The sequence below is a fragment of the Puma concolor genome, chromosome A3 (assembly GCF_028749965.1).
Source record: "Puma concolor isolate L17-30 chromosome A3, mPumCon1.1.hap2, whole genome shotgun sequence".
In the NCBI taxonomy this organism is placed as follows: Eukaryota; Metazoa; Chordata; class Mammalia; order Carnivora; family Felidae; genus Puma; species Puma concolor.
Genome location: NC_141669.1, coordinates 137,828,156 through 137,845,408, shown reverse-complemented (window position 1 = coordinate 137,845,408; position 17,253 = coordinate 137,828,156). Strand labels below are relative to the sequence as shown.

Genomic DNA, 17,253 nt, shown 5'->3' with positions numbered 1-17,253 from the left:
CTCCCTTTTTTACATTCCTCATCTAAAAAGTGCCTCAGTAATAGCATATGTAATTTTAAAAATTTTATTTTGAGAGAGAGAGAGAGAGTACACACGGGGTAGGGGCAGAGAGAAGGAGAAACAGAATCCCAAGCGGGCTCTGCACCATCAGCACAGAGCCCAATATGGGGCTCAAACTCATGAACTGTGAGATCATGATCTGAGCTGAGACCAAGAGTCGGACGCTTAATCGACTGCGCCACACAGGTGCCCCGCAATATGTCATGTTTAAAACCCTACAAATACGGCAGTCCTTTGTCCTCCTTTTTAGCAACACCACGAAGAGGAAGAGTTAAACCACCGCTGCACATGATGAGTTCTGCAGAAAAACCTGATATTCCTAAAACATCCGAAAGTGGGGTGGATAATGCTGAATCACTTACATCCAGACCATCTGAAGAAAGAAAGAGCAGAGATAATACAGACAAAGTAATTTTACTTTGACCACATTTTAAAAAATTAATTTTATCAAGTTACTATAGAAATACATATTGAGCTAATTTCTTTTGCAAGTAGTGTCTCACTTTGTTGAAAATATTACTATATATATATATTATATATATATAATATGACTTCTTGTTCTTGAAAGTCAGTCCTTATGACTTTCATTTATTTTGCTACCAATAAAATTTAGGAATATCCATTCAATATAACTTTGATTTATGTATTCGGGAGGAGAAATGGACTTGCCATCATTCTTTAGTTTATTATACAAGTTAGTGTCTGCTAGAAATGTAAAATACAAGTGGACTCTGTCCTTAAGTATCTCGAAGTCTATTGTGGAAATGAGATAGATTAATAAGATAATTATAATATTGTCTAAATGTTCTCAGACTGTAATAAAGGAAGCAGTAGGGACCTAATGGAGGGGCAGGTGCCTAGCCCCAGAGCTGGAGGCGTGGGTGAAGACCAGGAAATGCTCTTGAAGAACAACAGATAAGAGAATAGGTAAAGGAAAGTTATTTCCTGGGAGATGTAGGAGGTAATGAGAGATGCAGGTAAGTTAAGTTTGTAGATGAGGAGCACCTGACAGGTCTGTTTTCTCTGAAGTGTCAGGTGAGCTTGGTGAATTTCTATTGCATTATGTTGCAGGAGAGGCTCAGAGACCTGTAAAGATTGAAACAGCTACTAAGAGATAATGGAGAGAAGGAAGAGTAAGTAAAGGTGTGAGGCAAAGTGAAGGCCTTCTAAATTTAAGGCTGAATTCTATCACATGTATTAGTTCAGAAATAATGTGTAATTTTCTCCAGCAAAGCTTAACAGCCTTGTTACTGCAGTAAAAAAAGAATAGGTGGTGGGTTTAGGAAAGATGAAATGGTATGTGGCAGAATGATAAACGGTACTAAGAAAAGAGTCAGAAGGAGTTGTTCCGATTTCCAGGCTAAGTGTTCCTTAATCCGGGCACTGTCATTCATTCAGTGGTGTGGCGTGGTCCTGAGTGTTCTAGGCCTGTGCTTTTTCGTCAGGGAGCCCTTCAGTCCTCGTGACAACCAAACGCACCAGCACGTGTTCCCACTGCTCCTCTCGCGACTTAGAGACCCACTGGCCGGATTCAGTAGGGGAGACAGGCAGGACGAGGCACGATGTCCCAGCCTGTAGGGTGTGTTTTTCTGATAGTCATGGCAGGTTTTTATTTGATCTGGGTACATGTGCGTCTGTGGCTATGGAAAGAAGGAAGCTTGGTGCAGGCAAGAAGTCGCCTGCCCAATGGCCACAACTTTACCAAATCCTTTAATGTTTTGTAACTTCCCAATCTTTTAGGCATGTTAGTGAAAAGACCAGAATAGGTGCAGGCTGTGAGAGCAGCTGCAGAGCAGTAGATGTGCCGTGGCGATTCTAGAAAGTGTCGGCTACAGATGGAAGCTGAATTACTGTACTAGCCCTGGATGAGTCCAGAAAATTTGTAGAATCTTCTGCCTTGTCTGCAATGAAAATGGTTTTCTTGTGTTTTAGGATAAGCAATATTCTGGAATGGGCATCATCTTTATGAAACAGTAGAAGTACTATCCAACTTCTAATAACAAGGCAAATTTATTTTAAAGGTTTTAAACATTAACACGGTGACTTTTAAGGGTTGTTTTCATATAATACCTTGTTTAAATTAACATTAACATGTCCCCTATGTTTTATAGCATATCAAAACTGCTAAAGCTGTAGAGAAGACGGAAAACAAGGACACTGAATTCCTAAACCAAAATTTTAGTAAGTACTTCTTAAATTTAATTTTACTTTCTCTTTAAAAAAATATTTTATTTTTTAATAATATTATAATATTATAATATTTATATATTTATAAAATTTATATATATATAATATTTATAATATTTATAAAAATATTCTTTTCATATTTTCCTTTAATTCCACTGACTTTCGTTGATTTGAAAAAGAACGATTCATAATGAATGCATTTGGCTTTATGCATTTAGAAACTTAGAGGTTACAGGAAAATATTCTACAGTCTCTATTTCCAAGAACATCAGTCTCTCCTTCCTAATATGTGAACCTTGATCAAATTGTATACCGACTCCCATTTTACCCTGCCAGCTGCATACAAAACTGAAAATGCCATAATTTTGGTTTTATTTAGATAAACTGCAGGATGCTGTTCCTGATTCACAGACAGTGGGAAAAAAAGATAAACCTGTGTAAGTATCAAAAACCATCAAGTAAGTCAGCATATATGAATGTTGTTTTAGATTAATGTAATAAATTTAAAAGAAAAGGCCCATATATTCTTAGAAGGTGGTATTGGCTGTAGCTCTGATCATCACATGTATTGCTATGACTGCACAATGGGGAATAGTCTGCTTCTCCATAGCAGCCACAGAACTCTTTTTCAAATTGACTCAAAATGAATGGGATTTTTAAAAGAATAAGGTGTGAATGTGAAGAAATTTAACCTAGTTTAAATGCACAGTAGTACATGTAAGATACGAGACATATTAGTAGATATCAAATAGTGGCAATAATAGACCTTTTGTAATAACAGTTTTTAATCTCATCGGTTATATAGTAAATTTTAACTTTCATCATGACTTACCAAAATCTTTTCATACTCGACTATTAACAAATGACCGTCGATAAACATTGACTAGATACAAAAACTATCAAGGTCTCAGGTCAGAGTCCTAGGCTAATGTTTTATGATACGTTAAGCAGGCTATTTTATTTTCCAGGTTATCTGGTGTGTTGGACAACGTCTGTGGGAATAAAATGAACTCCAAATGGTCATGTTGGACCCCTGTAGCAAGTATTAATCTATGTAACAACAAAAGAGCAAGTACTTCATCGGGAGATACATTCAATCAAGGTGAAACATCGTTTTTTCTGTATATAGCAGTAGCTATAGACAGTAGACATTTCTTTAAATGTCTAATAAATATCTTTGATGTTAACAAATTTATGTGTTACCAGTTTATGAAGTTCATAAAGATAAACGTTTTATTTTTCCACTAGGTGTTATTGTCAAAAAACTTACTAAACAGAAATCATCCTCTTCAACATCTGGTGATAATTGTGAAGACACAGAAAAGGTGCCGCATAAGAAAGAAACAACGCAGCGTAGCGAAATAGATAAAGTGGAAGTAGGAGTTTGCAAAAGAGACAGTCAGCAACAACTAAATCATCCGAAACGTTCAGAGCTGAAAAACACTGAAAATACCAAGCAGAGTGATTGGCGTATTGAATCTGAAACTACTTTCAAATCCGTTCTCTTAAATAAGACCGTTGAGGAATCTCTGATCTATAGGAAGAAGTACATATTGTCAAAAGACGTGAATACCGCTATTTGTGATAAAAGCCCTTCTCCTAGAAAAAATGTGAAAAGTCACAGAAGATCAGGGAAAAGATTAACGTCTGAACTTAATTCCTGGGATCTGAAACAAAAACAAATGGTGAGCTTTCAGTGTGTTTGGTTTCTGCATACTTACAATATGCCTACCTAATAACATAGACAGTGAAAGACGCTTTCTTGAGTGCTGCAGATTTAACATTTGTGAGACTTCGTTCTTTAACTCAGGTCTCCAGTGTGCGAGTGAGTACCTCCCGACTCCCTCACCTCGTCCCGGCACCAGCCCCCACCGAGCCAGTGTGCCTGCAAGCGCAGGGCAGGTGTGTAAATGGGTGTAGCAAGAAAGCACCCGGCAGCCCCTTGTCTCCTCCCATTGGCTCTCCTTCACTCTGCCCCGCAGGTGCTCTGAGCATGTGTATACAACCGTCTGTGCCTCTCTCACGGTGCTTATCTTTGTTTTAAAAACTGGTTGTCTCTGTGTGTTCTTTTTCCTCCCTCTTTAGAGGGAGTTTACCTCTAGAGTTTAAAGATTGTTTAAAGTTTAAACCTCTTAGAGTTTAAAGATTGTGTTTTATCCGTTGTTATCCTGAACGGCCTAGCAGTTTTGCACACAGTAGCATCTACATTTCTTGAATTATTGCATCAAAGTTTAGCAAGATTTTTCAAGAAAAGATGTAGGTGGAGTGCAGGAGTCGATCTTCTGTCCTGTTGCTCATCCCCTTTGGAGCCTTTACCTCCTACGTGAGATTAATCCTCTGTAGGACATCTCTAGTAGGAGTTTGAGTGGCGCCATACTTGAGGCTGAAAGTTTACTTTTTGTAACAGTTACAGGAAATCTTTTTCTTGTCATTGCTGTCAAGATGCAGATTAAGAAAACTTTGTAATTAGAATACATTTCCACTGCCAGTAATACAGTCTGTTCCTCACTGCTCTTTAGAAGATCTAGGTTTTACAGGCTTCTATTTTCATTTATCATCCAGAGTGGTATTAATACCTGGATAGCCAAATATCTAGAGCTGATGTAAAATGTTCATGTGTTGGGACATCTCAACATGCAAATGAGATACTTAAGAGATAATTTCCGATTGTTCTTTTATGATTAGACATTATTTCCTTTGTCTCAACCGGCCTTTGTATTTTGTCTTTAATCTGTATTTCACTTTGCCTGCTTTGGCAACTTTCTTCTTTGACCAAATCCTTTTGGGTCACTTTTTCATGTTTCTTAGTATGCTGTTCTTTCTAGTCTTAGCTATTTAGTTCCTTCAGACCCAGGGAAAGTAGGTTCTTTTTGTCTGAGTGCTGAGCTTTTATTTTCAGCTGTTTTCTTTGCAGTTTAGAATCATTCCACAGAATTTCCCTAAGCCGGCTACTCATTTTTTCCTGGGAGCATGGAAACTGATCATGTCTTTTAAGCTGTGCTCTGATTTTTTAAAATCCACTTTCCTGTCTTCGGAAGTTCTCTTCGGTCTCACACAGTGGCGCTCCCTGTGTTATAAGACTTTCTGCCACTCGCATACATGGATGACTCTCTTTTTAAGGTAGGCATCCGATTCTGCTTCTTGTTTACTGGGTTAATCCAGAGAAATAGAACCTCTGTAGCACGATGGTGCAGATTTCCCAAGTTGGCTCTAATTATGCTGGAAGTTCTTAAATCATATGCTCGCTATTTTATGGGAAGTTCATTTTTGCTACATTTCGAAGCCAAGTAAAGTAATCTCAAGAACAAGTAAAGTAATCTCAAGAAGAGGTAGTAAGTAATACTTACTATCTTTGTTACATATAAAAACATACACTTGGGGGCGCCCGGGGGGCTCAGTTGGTTAAGCATCTGACTCTTGATTTTGAATCGGGTCATGATCTCGCGGTTTGTGAGGTGGAGCCCCGTGTCTGACAGCGTAGGGCCTGCTTGGGGTCCTCTCTCTCTCTGCCTCTCCCCCCCCCCAAGTAAACTTTAAAAAACAAAACAAACCCATAAACTTAAAAATGGTTAAAATAGTAAATTTTGTATTTATGTTCATGTTGTATTTTACCATAATTAAAAACAAAACGTATGCCTGGTTCCCTGAGAAAGGTAAAACTAAAGTCAAGACAAGAGAACTCATGTCTTTATTATAGGGAGTTTTCTTTCAGCCAAATTACCTAAAATTATGCAGATAATAATTCTTTGTAGTCCTTCCATTTTTAGAGTATTATTCGTTTTTACTTTTTTTTTAAGTAATCGCTACACCCAGTGTGGGGCTTGAACTCACAACTGCGTGATCAAGAGTCGCACATTCTACCAACTGAGGCAGCCAGATGCCCCTAAAATAATGGGATTTTTTAGAGCAGTCTCAGGTGTATAAGTATACAGAGTTCCCATATGCCCCTTCACCCACACCCCAGTTTCTTCTGTCATTGACATCTTACATCAGTGGGTATATGGGTTACAAATTATGTACCAACATCATTACATTATTATTAACTAAAGCCTGTAGTTGAGGTTAGAGTTCATTCATTGTGTTGTATGTTCTATGTGTTTTGACAGATGTATAGCAGCCTGTACCTACTGTTACATTATCCTACGTAATCATTTTCCTGCCTACACTTCCCCTGTGCTGCCTCCCTCCTAAAACTCGTGTCGATCACTGAGCTTGTTGCTGTCTCTGTAGTACTTTTGCCTTTTCCAGAATGTCGTAGAATTGGAACCATATAGTATGCAGTCTTTTCAGATGGCTTCTTTCACTCAGCGACATGCCATGACGTGTCTCTGTGTCTTTTCAGGGCTTGATGGCTGATTTCTTTTTGCTGCCGCTGCCGAGTAACATCCCATTGCATGGTGTACCGAGATTTGTTTATCTGTTCACCTGTGAAAGGACATCTTGGTTGCTTCCGTGGTTTAACACTTAATAAATAAAGCTTCTGTAAACATTCACGTGCAGGTTTTAGGTGGACGTAAGCTTCCAACTCATTTGGGAGAATTGCTAGATCGTGTGTTTAGTTTTGTAAGAGACCGCATGTCTTCCCAAAGTGGAAAAAGTGGCTGTACCATTTTTGCAACAGATGAGAGAGTTCCTATTGGTCTACATCCTTGCCAGTATTGGGTGTTGTCAGCGTTTTGGATTTTAGCTGTTGTTGTATGTGCTCAGTAGTATCTTGTTTGAATTTGCAGTTTTCTCATGATCTATGATTTTCAGCATCTTTTTATATTTTTATTTACCCTCTGTATGTCTTCCTTGGTACATTACGTATTCAGATCTCTTACTCATTTTTTAAGTGAGTTCTTTGTTACTGTTGAGTATCAATAGTTGTTTGTATAATTTCGATACAGGCACGCCAAACTTTATCGCACTTTGTAGATGTTGCGTTTTTTACAAACTGAAGGTTTGTGGCAACCCTGTATTGAGCAAGTGTATTGGCGCCGTTTTTCTAACAGCATTTGCTCACTTTTGTCTCTGTCACATTTTGGTAATATTCATAATATTTCAAAGTTTTTCATTATTATTGTATCAGTTATGGTGATCTGTGATCAGTGTTTTTTGTTCCGATTGTGATTGAAGTGCCACAACCCAACCACACCCGCACACCCAGAGAAGATGGCAGACGTGACAAATGCATTCATCTCCGCTCCACTCACTGGCCACTCCCTCGTCTCTCTCCCTCCCCTCAGGCCTCCCTATTCCCTGAGACAGCCATTAGTGAAATTTGGCCAGTTAATAACCCTACCGTGGTCTCTACGTGTTCATGTGAAAGGAAGAGGCACACGTCTCTCAGTCTCTCACTTGAAGTTGAAAGCTAAAAATAGGATTAAGTTTAATGAGGAAGGCAAGCAGAAAGCTGAGATAAGCAAAAAGCTCAGCCTCTTGTGAAACCATTTTACTGCTGACCTGGAGAAGGTTTTAGTTTAGTGGCCCGGATAGAAGCTCAAACCAACCGCCAAATTCTCTTCCGCCAAAGGCTAATTAAGAGCAAGGCCCTAACTCCCTTCAATTTTATGAAGGCTGCGAGCGGTAAGAAAAGGTTGAAGCTGGCAGAGGTTGGTTCATGAAGTTTAAGGGAAGAAGCTGTCTCTAGAACCTAAAAGGGCAAGGTGAGGCAGCAAGTGCTGACGTAGAAGCTGCGGCAAGTTCTCTGGAAGATCCAGCCAGAATAAAATAAGTAATAAGTTTGGCTCCATTAAACAGTGGATTTTCAGTGTAGACAAAATAGCCTTCTCTTGGAAGAAGGTACCATTTGGGACTTCGATAGCTAGAGACAAGTCAATGTCTGGCATCAGAGCTTCAAAGGACAGGCTGACTCTTTTGTTAGGAACTGATGCAGCTGGTGATAGGAAGTTGAAGTCAGTGCTCATTTAATGTAAAAAATCCTAGGACCCTTAAGAATCATGCTAAATCCCTTCTGCCTGTGCTTTATAAATGGAACAGCAAAGCCTGGGTGACAGCATATCTGTTTATAGCACAGTTTGCTGAATGTTGTAAGCCTGCTGTTGAGACCTGCTCAGAAAAATATGATTCCTTTAAAAATATTATTACTTCTCAGGGCACTTTTGTGGCTCAGTTAAGTGTGTGACTCTTGGTTTGGGCTCAGGTCATGATCTTGCCATTTGTGAGTTCGATCCCCACATTGGTCTCTGTGCTGACAGCTGTGGAGCCTGCCTGGGATTCTCTGTCTCCCTCTCTGCCTTTCTTCTTCTTCTTCTTCTTCTTCTTCTTCTTCTTCTTCTTCTTCTTCTTCTTGTTCTTCTTCTTCTTCTTCTTCTTCTTCTTCTTCTTCTCTCTCTCTCTCTCTCTCTCTCTCTCTCTCCCCCCCCCTCCCTCTCTCTTTTCTCTCTTTCTCAATAAACACTTAAAAAATAAAATATTATTTCTCTCTGACATTATATCTGGTCACTCAGGAGCTTTGATGGAGATACACAACACAATTAACGTTTTTATGCCTGCTAACACAACATCCATTCTGTAGCCGGTGGATCAAAGAGTAATTTCTACTTTCAAGTCTTACTGTTTAAGAAATACATTTCATATGGCTACAGCTGCTGTAGATAGTGATTCCTGCGATGGATCTGGGTAAACTAAATTGAAAACCTCTGGAAAGGATTCACCATTTGAGATACCATTAAGAACATTTATGATTCGTGGAAAAAGGTCAGACTATCAACATTGACAGGAGTTTGGAAGAGTTGATTCCAATCTACACGGACAACATTGGGGCATTCAGGACTTGAGTGGAGGAAGGAGGTACCTAAGTAGCTACGGATGTGGTGGAAACAGCAGGAGAACTGGAATTAGAAGTGGAGCCTGAAGAGGGGACTGAATGGCCGCAACCTCACAGTCAAATTGAATGGATGAGGAGTTGCTTCTTACGGAGGAGCAAAGAAAGTGGTTTCTTGAGATGGAATCTACTCTTGGTGAAGATTCTGGGAAGATTGATCACAAAGAATGTAGAATATTACATAAACTTAGCTGAGAAAAGCATAGGCATCGCTTGAGAAAATTGACTTCAATTTTTGAAAGAAGTTCTGCTGTGAGTAAAATACCATGAAGCAGCATTGCATGCTACACGGGAATCGCCCATGAGAGGGAGAGTCAGTCAGTGCAGCCAACTTCATCGCTGTCTTATTTTAAGAAATGGCAGGGGCGCCTGGGTGGCTTGGTCGGTTGGGCGTCCGACTTCGGCTCAGGTCACAATCTCACGGTCCGTGAGTTCGAGCCCCGCGTCGGGCTCTGTGCTGACAGCTCAGAGCCTGGAGCCTGCTTTGGATTCTGTGTCTCCCTCTCTCTCTGCCCCTCCCCTGTTCATGCTCTGTCTCTCTCTGTCTCAAAAATAAATAAATGTTAAAAAAAAAATTAAAAAGAAATGGCCACAGCCACCCTAGTCCTCAATAGCCACCGCCCTGTTCAGTCAGCAGCCACCAGTGATCAGGCAGAACCCTCTACCAGCAAAAAGATTACTATTTGCTGAAGACTCGGGTGATTAGCATGTTTTAGCATTAAAGTATTTTTTAATTAAGGTATGTACTTTTTTTTTTTGTTTTTTTTTTAAATTTTTTTTTTTCAACGTTTATTTATTTTTGGGACAGAGAGAGACAGAGCATGAACGGGGGAGGGGCAGAGAGAGAGGGAGACACAGAATTGGAAACAGGCTCCAGGCTCTGAGCCATCAGCCCAGAGCCCGACGCGGGGCTCGAACTCACGGACCGCGAGATCGTGACCTGGCTGAAGTCGGACGCCCAACCGACTGCGCCACCCAGGCGCCCCTGTTTTTTTAAGACATAATGGTATTGTGCATTTAATAGGCTGCAGTATAGCGTAAGCATAACTTTTATATGTGCTGGGAAACCAAGTTCCTTGGACTCATTTTAATGCATTACTCGCTTTATCTCAGTGATCTAGAACCAAACCCACGGTATGTTGTGGTATGCCTGTCCAAATCCTTTATCAGATATGTGTTACACAAATATTTTCTGTTTATGGCTTATCTTTTCATTTTCTAAACAGTGTCTTTTACAGAATGGAAGTTTTTAATTTTAGTGACGTTCTACTTACGAACTTTGTGTTTTGTGGATTGTGCTTTTGGTGTTATAGACAAAAAGGCATTGCCAAACCCAAGATCACCTAGATTTTCTTCTATGTTACCTTCTAGGAGTTTTATAGCTTGCATTTTACATTTAGATAATATGGTCCTTTTTTTTTTTTTTTTTAATGTTTGTTTAGTTTGAGAGAGAGAGGCAGAGGGAGAGACGGAGAATCCCAAGCAGACACCATGCTCAGAGCAGAGCCCGACGTGGGGCTTGATCTCACAACTGTGAGATGATAACCTAAGGCAAAATCAAGAGTCAGATGCTTAACTGACTGAGCCACCCAGGCGCCCCTGTTGTCCCTTTTAAGTTAATTTTTGTGAAAGGTGTAAGGTCTGTCCGGATTCTGGTTTGTTGGTTTTTTTTTTTTGCTGTTGTTTTTTTTGTTTTGTTTTGTTTTGCTTTTTTTTTGCATGTGGATATGTGGATGTCCAGTTATCCATCGCCGTCTGCTGAAAAGACTGTCCTTTCTCCATTGCATTGCCTTTGCTCCTTTGTCAAAGATCAGATGACTATGAGGGCTTATTTCTGGGCTCTCTGTTTGCTCTCTGTTTTGTTCTATTATTCTATTTGTTCCTTCATCAATACCACACTATAGTGATTGTTGTATCATTTTAGCAAGTCTTAAAGTAGGGTAGTGTCAATCTGACAACTTTGTTCTTCAACATTATATTGGCTATTCTGGGTCTCTTGCTTCTCCGTGTACATTGTAGAATCATTTTGTTGATATCCACAAAATAACTTATGGGATTTTTGTTGGGATTACATGAACTCTAGATCCAGTTGGGAAGAACTGACATCTTGACAATATTAACCTTCCTATCTGTGAACCTGAAGTTTCTCTCCATTTATTTAGGGTCTTTGATTTTCTTCATTCGTCATGTAGTTTTTCTCATATAGAGCTCATACATGTTTTGTTAGATTTATACTTGAGTATTTCATTTTGGGGGGAGTACTAATGTAAACGGAATGTAATTTCAAATTCTAGTTGTTCATCACTAGTTTATAAGAAAGCAGTCAACTTTTGTATATTAACCTTGTATCCTTCAGCAATGCTATCACAGTTGTATTTTAGTTCCATTTATTTTTACATGGATGGAACTTTTCTTTTGATCTCTACAGAGCACTCTGCATGGTTCTCCGTGTTAAGTTTTATCCTGTGTTATTTAATGCCTAACAAAGCCCAAACTTACTAAATCATTTCTTACCCGCTTTATTTCTCTTTGTAGTTATATATAAAACCAGATTTTTCTTAAACATTCCTTTCAGCCTTTATTTTCCTTTGAAGGTTAACTGGTAGAGTCTTAAAGTAACTTATACATTGTTTCAGAGGGAAAAGTCAAAAGAGAAAGGATTTACCGATGCAACAGAATCCTTGATAAACCAACTCAATAAGAGATATAAACCCAAGGATGACATAAAGTCTACAAGAAAATTCAAAGAGTCTTTGATTGATGGGTATGTACTTAAATTTTAGACATAAATATTTTTTTGACAGATCCAACTAAATTATTTCACAGTTATAAGAAAATTAGTTTTGAACATGTTCAAATAGTATAACTTTCTAGTAGAAAACACCTAGTTACTTTTGTAAATAGTAGCTGTTTTAATTATACAGGAAGGGAACTAAATTTGAAATTAGTCATTGTAGTATGTGATTATATTTTATAAAGTATCAAAATACCGTATTGATAGAGCATACCTTTTCATAAGTCTTTAGGCTATAGACATTTTTAGATTTTATTTATTGAGCCTAGTAATGAGTAAGACTAAATACGTGTACATATGTTGCTTGAGTGGAATAGGAAATCGAAATGAGCTGAGCTGAGTTGCTTTCATATAATAAATCTGTTATTTTTTGTCTGCAGTCTTTCTGAAAGTTAGGTCTTTTCTTATTAAAAGATGTTTCTTTATAGGTTGTAGGTGGTTAATTCACGTCTAAATTAATTCTGGCCTTATTACAAGGCATGAAACACTCTCATGGCAGAACCATTCATTTCAAATTGCTTGGCACCTTTTGCCGCATGCGTGGTTCATCTTAGAATTAGCAGTCATGGTTGCTGTTTACGAGGAGGGAGGTTGCAGGATTATGAGACTAGTCTTGTCACACTGCAGTTATTTACAGCGTATCGAATGTAAACTTAGCGATCCAAATGTTTTACCTTATATAACATGGCTTTTACGAAGAACATTCCACTGATGATTGCTTTTTTCATTTTGACAATATCTTTTTTATAGTGGTTTTTCAGACAAATCTGATCTACAGCTCAGTAAGGTAGGTTATTTCACTACACCAAATGTATAGTCAAACTCTGATAACTGTAAACATAAAATTGAAGCACAGTAGGATGGAGTTCATGTTTTCAGCATGTTGATAAATGGGTTAAACAACTGCAAGTTTAGTGACAAGTACTCAAAAGAGTCCTTTCTGTTCTGCTTTTCTAAATAAAAGTTCCTTTTTCTTAAGTTATTTATTTACTTCTTTTGAGAGAGAAAGAGACTGAGAGAGAAGGGGCAGAGAGAGAATCCCAAGCGGGCTCTGCACTGGCAGTGCAGAGCCCAGTGTAGGGCTTGATCTCACCAACTGTGAGATCATGACCTGAGCTGCAGTCAAGAGTTGGACACTTAACTGACCGAGCCACCTAGGTGCCCCCAAAATGTTTCTTTTACATGTGTGAGTGTGATATTTTCACTTTCTGCCTTGTGATTCAATAAATCTTTGTTTTCATTTGTTTTCCTTAGCTAATCTCATCTCTTCTGATAAGAAGATCTTTGTTAACTCTGTATCTCTGTTAAAAAAAATTATTTATGCAGGCTTAAAATACCAATTGCCTTTGAATTATTCCTCACAATTGCTTTCTATCCATTTAATTTCAAGTTTTGAGGTTCACCTTCTGTACGTTCCTCTTAAATCACCCTCTGCCGCCTTATGTAGCTCCTTTATCCTAGTTTGGGTTCTAATTTCTAATCCCTGGATTATTGCAGTGGCATTTGTGTAATTTTTTTTGCCTCTAGTATTTCTCTTGTCAGTCCGCCATCCTGTTCAGTGCCAGCTCTTTCTCTTTTTTTTTTTTTTTTAATTTTTTTAAACTATTATTTATTTTTGAGACAGAGAGAGACAGAGCATGAACGGGGGAGGGTCAGAGAGAGGGAGACACAGAATCTGAAACAGGCTCCAGGCTCTGAGCTGTCAGCACAGAGCCCGACGCGGGGCTCGAACTCACGGACCGCGAGATCTGACCTGAGCCGAAGTCGGCCGCTTAACCGACTGAGCCACCCAGGCGCCGCGCTCTTTCTCTTTTTAAAGCACACACTTCAGCTGTGCCCTTCTGTTCAGATGACTGCTCTGGTCCCTGTTGCTTACTGAGTGCAGACTTAGGCGGGCTCTCTAGTCCCTTTAAAAGTCTGTCTTTGGGGCGCCTGGGTGGCGCAGTCGGTTAAGCGTCCGACTTCAGCCAGGTCACGATCTCACGGTCCGGGAGTTCGAGCCCCGCGTCGGGCTCTGGGCTGATGGCTCAGAGCCTGGAGCCTGTTTCCGATTCTGTGTCTCCCTCTCTCTCTGCCCCTCCCCCATTCATGCTCTGTCTCTCTCTGTCCCAAAAATAAATAAACGTTGAAAAAAAAAAATTAAAAAAATAACTAAATAAATAAAAGTCTGTCTTTATTTCCTAGTATTAGTTCCCTAGACATGTCTCCTTTAGCTGAAGCATAATAACTTGAGACTCCCCGAAGTGTTTTCCCTAAGTGCCTATTCTTTTTCTTCCCCTCTTTATGAAAAACCGAACTGAGTCGGGATGCTCTCACACTCTTTTCTGCTCATCAGAGCTTGATTTCTCCTTGCGAGTCTTGCTTCAGAGTCCACCTTCTTTTTGAAAACTTGCAGACCCCACATGGGCAGAATCTACACGCCGGTTTCTTTGTACCATTTGTTGATATTTTACTGAGTCTTGCAGTTCTTTTTTCTCTCTGGTGTCTTCTATTAGTGTGTGTCTGTTTAAATCATCTTTGTATCCTGTGTGACCCTTCTGCTTACTTTTGTATCTCTTTTGATATCTTGGCTTATCTTTGCGTCTTCTGTAATACCTACACACGCTAGCATGCAATAGACGAGTTTAACAGATATATCTAAACACTGGTAAAAATCATATTGGAAAGGATGACTCAGATAAGCGATCAGAGGAGTAATATATTAAGGGATAAACTTTCTGGAATAATACACATAAATATATACAAGATAGCCAAAGTACATAATAAAATTGAATATAGTTAACAACTAAAATGAATGTTTTGTTTTAATATTTCCAACTTATTAGACTTCTGAGCATCTCTTTTCGGTAAGCAATCATTTAGTGATATTAGTAGTGATTTTCCATAAACCTTAGTCTCTCCCAAAGTTCTTCTGTTGAAGACTTTGAAGCAAACGAGTCTAGAAAAAAAAGAAGCATGTTTGTTCTGTGATTCTGGAATCACTAAGGTTCAGCTTGTTTTGAAACCAGTGAAAAGGTCATTTACCTATGTACAGTGATGGCAGTGCATATTAAAAAGTAAGGATTCTATGTATTTAATTTACTTTCAGTCATATTCTTATTTAATACCTAAGTCTTCAAAATTTATAACAGTATGGATGTTTAATCCTTTTATTCAGTTTACATTAAGGCAACAGCTACGGAGTAGAAACAGGTAGAAAATATATGAAAAATACAATTGCGCATGTTGTTTGCCAAGTATACTAATGTACAAGTTTCAATGGTTGTATATAAACTTCTTTTGTATTTAGGAAAAAGTTCAGAAAAAAAGTTATAGGCAACTGAAGACTACTTTTGTTAATGTTACTTCTGAATGCCCACTGTAAGTAATTTTTCATGGATCTTGCGGTTTTCTTCATATACGAAGAATATTTATTATATAATGAAGTTAATATTTCTCTTCATTTTTACAGGAATGATGTTTACAATTTTAACTTGAATGGCGCTGATGAGCCTATTATAAAACTTGGAGTAAGCTAGAAATCAGTATTTTGTATTGGTTATTCAGTATTTATTTTGTATTCACTATATTGTTATTACAGTGTATGTTTTTTGGTTTCCATTCTCTTGTAGATATGTTTTAAAGTATGTTTAAATACTTTAAAGCTTCTTTTGTACCGACTTAGGTATATTTGGTTTCCTTTAAAACCTTTTGGACTGAAGTAGAGAAAAATGAGTAATTAGGACATGGGAGTGGGGACTCACCCTACTACTTCAAGAACATCACTTTGCTTCTTGATACAAGACATTTTAAAACCATCGCTCTTACTTATTTTGTTTTTAATATATTTTATAGTATTAACTTTTTATATATAAAAGTATTTTAGTAAGCTTAATTTAATTGATGCGTCTTACGATAGGAAGTGATAGAAACTAGAATTTATATGTTTATTTTTTAAAACGTATGTTTACCTTATTTTGACACTAAGAAAAAATTTTTAATGTTTATTCACCATCTAGATCCAGGAGTTTCAAGCTGCAGCTACAGAAGCCTGTGTGGATAATTCAATAACATTGTAGGTGTTTTTATTATAATCGGATGGATCAGAGTAAAATAAGTTTCTCGGCTGTTCTTTTTCTTCAGTATGTCCTCCCAGTTTGTGTGAGAGGCTCTACCATACTGAGAAGAAGGATGGGGAACGTTGTTGGTGGGACCGCCCCCTGACGTTCCTGACACTTCGGCCTTTACTCCTGAAACTGACATGTGCGTCCTCTGCACTTGTCATGTTAGCTGTGCATGTCCGATGATGAAGCTGGAGGGACTCAGTCCTTCATCCAACCTTGTTATTTTTATAATGAACCGAGGTCAGAGAGGATGAGCGACTCGGCCAGAATTATACAGTGAGCTAGTGAAAGAGTAGAGCTGAAGACCCATGTCTAGCTGTTCGGTGCATGTTACCTTAAGGATAAAGTAATTAAATTAAAATTAATGCATTTTTTTGTTTAAGGTTAGGTTTGAGGAATCATGATGAACTTGAATCTTCTCTCAAAACAAAAGATAAAAAAGTAAGTTACAATATCCTAATGTGTCCGTTAAGAACTTTATTTTAAAAAATAATTTTCTGGGGCACCTGGGTGGCTCAGTCGGTTGAGTGTCCAGCTCTTCGTTTTGGCTCAGGTCGTGATCTCATGGTTTGAGATCGAGCTCTGCGTGCTGACAGCACAGAGCCTGCTTGGGATTCTCTCTCTACTCCTCCCCCCGCGTATGCACACCCTCTCTCTCAAGATAAATACTTAAACAAAAATTTCCTGTGCCAGAGATGATCACAGATCTAGAAAACAAAAATATTTGGGTTTTTCCCCCTCTATTAGACTGTTCATGTGCCCACTATGACTCTGTTATGGTCTCAGAGCTATTTGTAAGTCATCTACTAACAGAAGATATGATAGCTTTAGTTACTTTCTTTGATGGCATCAGCTCGTGTCTGTGTGGAAGTAAGCTGTTTTAACTTTCAAACAACAACAAAATAGGAATCTCAATCTCTGATCTGGGTTTCTGGGTGATTTGTTTGTCTGGATATGTGTTCTTAATGCCAGGTACATTAGTATGCTAAAAAATTAAATTAGTTTTTCTGTTGCTTGGGTTGTTTCTGTTTTTTTTGTTTTTTAGCTTAACTTTAAAAAAAATTTTTTTACATTTCTTTATTTTTTATTTTTATTTTTTTTAACGTTTATTTATTTTTGAGACATAGAGAGACAGAGCATGAACAGGGGAAGGGCAGAGAGAGAGGGAGACACAGAATCTGAAACGGGCTCCAGGCTCTGAGCTGTCAGCACAGAACCCGACGCGGGGCTTGAACTCATGGATCGTGAGATCATGACCTGAGCCAAAGTCAGACACTTAA

General features: G+C 38.5%; 1 protein-coding gene across 5 annotated transcripts in view; it reads left to right on the top strand.

The window, feature by feature from the left end:
- Nucleotides 1–17,253, top strand: part of SYCP2 (synaptonemal complex protein 2) — a 78,683-nt gene that overhangs the window by 47,221 nt on the left and 14,209 nt on the right. For all 5 annotated transcript variants that reach the window (XM_086702617.1, XM_086702618.1, XM_086702615.1 and 2 more), the window contains exons 19-29: nt 311–468; nt 2,172–2,241; nt 2,627–2,684; nt 3,216–3,349; nt 3,496–3,932; nt 11,713–11,840; nt 12,621–12,657; nt 15,160–15,230; nt 15,322–15,379; nt 15,869–15,924; nt 16,357–16,414. In XM_086702617.1, coding sequence (XP_086558743.1) covers nt 311–468; nt 2,172–2,241; nt 2,627–2,684; nt 3,216–3,349; nt 3,496–3,932; nt 11,713–11,840; nt 12,621–12,657; nt 15,160–15,230; nt 15,322–15,379; nt 15,869–15,924; nt 16,357–16,414 — 1,265 coding nt within the window. The remainder of the gene's footprint in view (nt 1–310; nt 469–2,171; nt 2,242–2,626; nt 2,685–3,215; nt 3,350–3,495; nt 3,933–11,712; nt 11,841–12,620; nt 12,658–15,159; nt 15,231–15,321; nt 15,380–15,868; nt 15,925–16,356; nt 16,415–17,253) is intronic.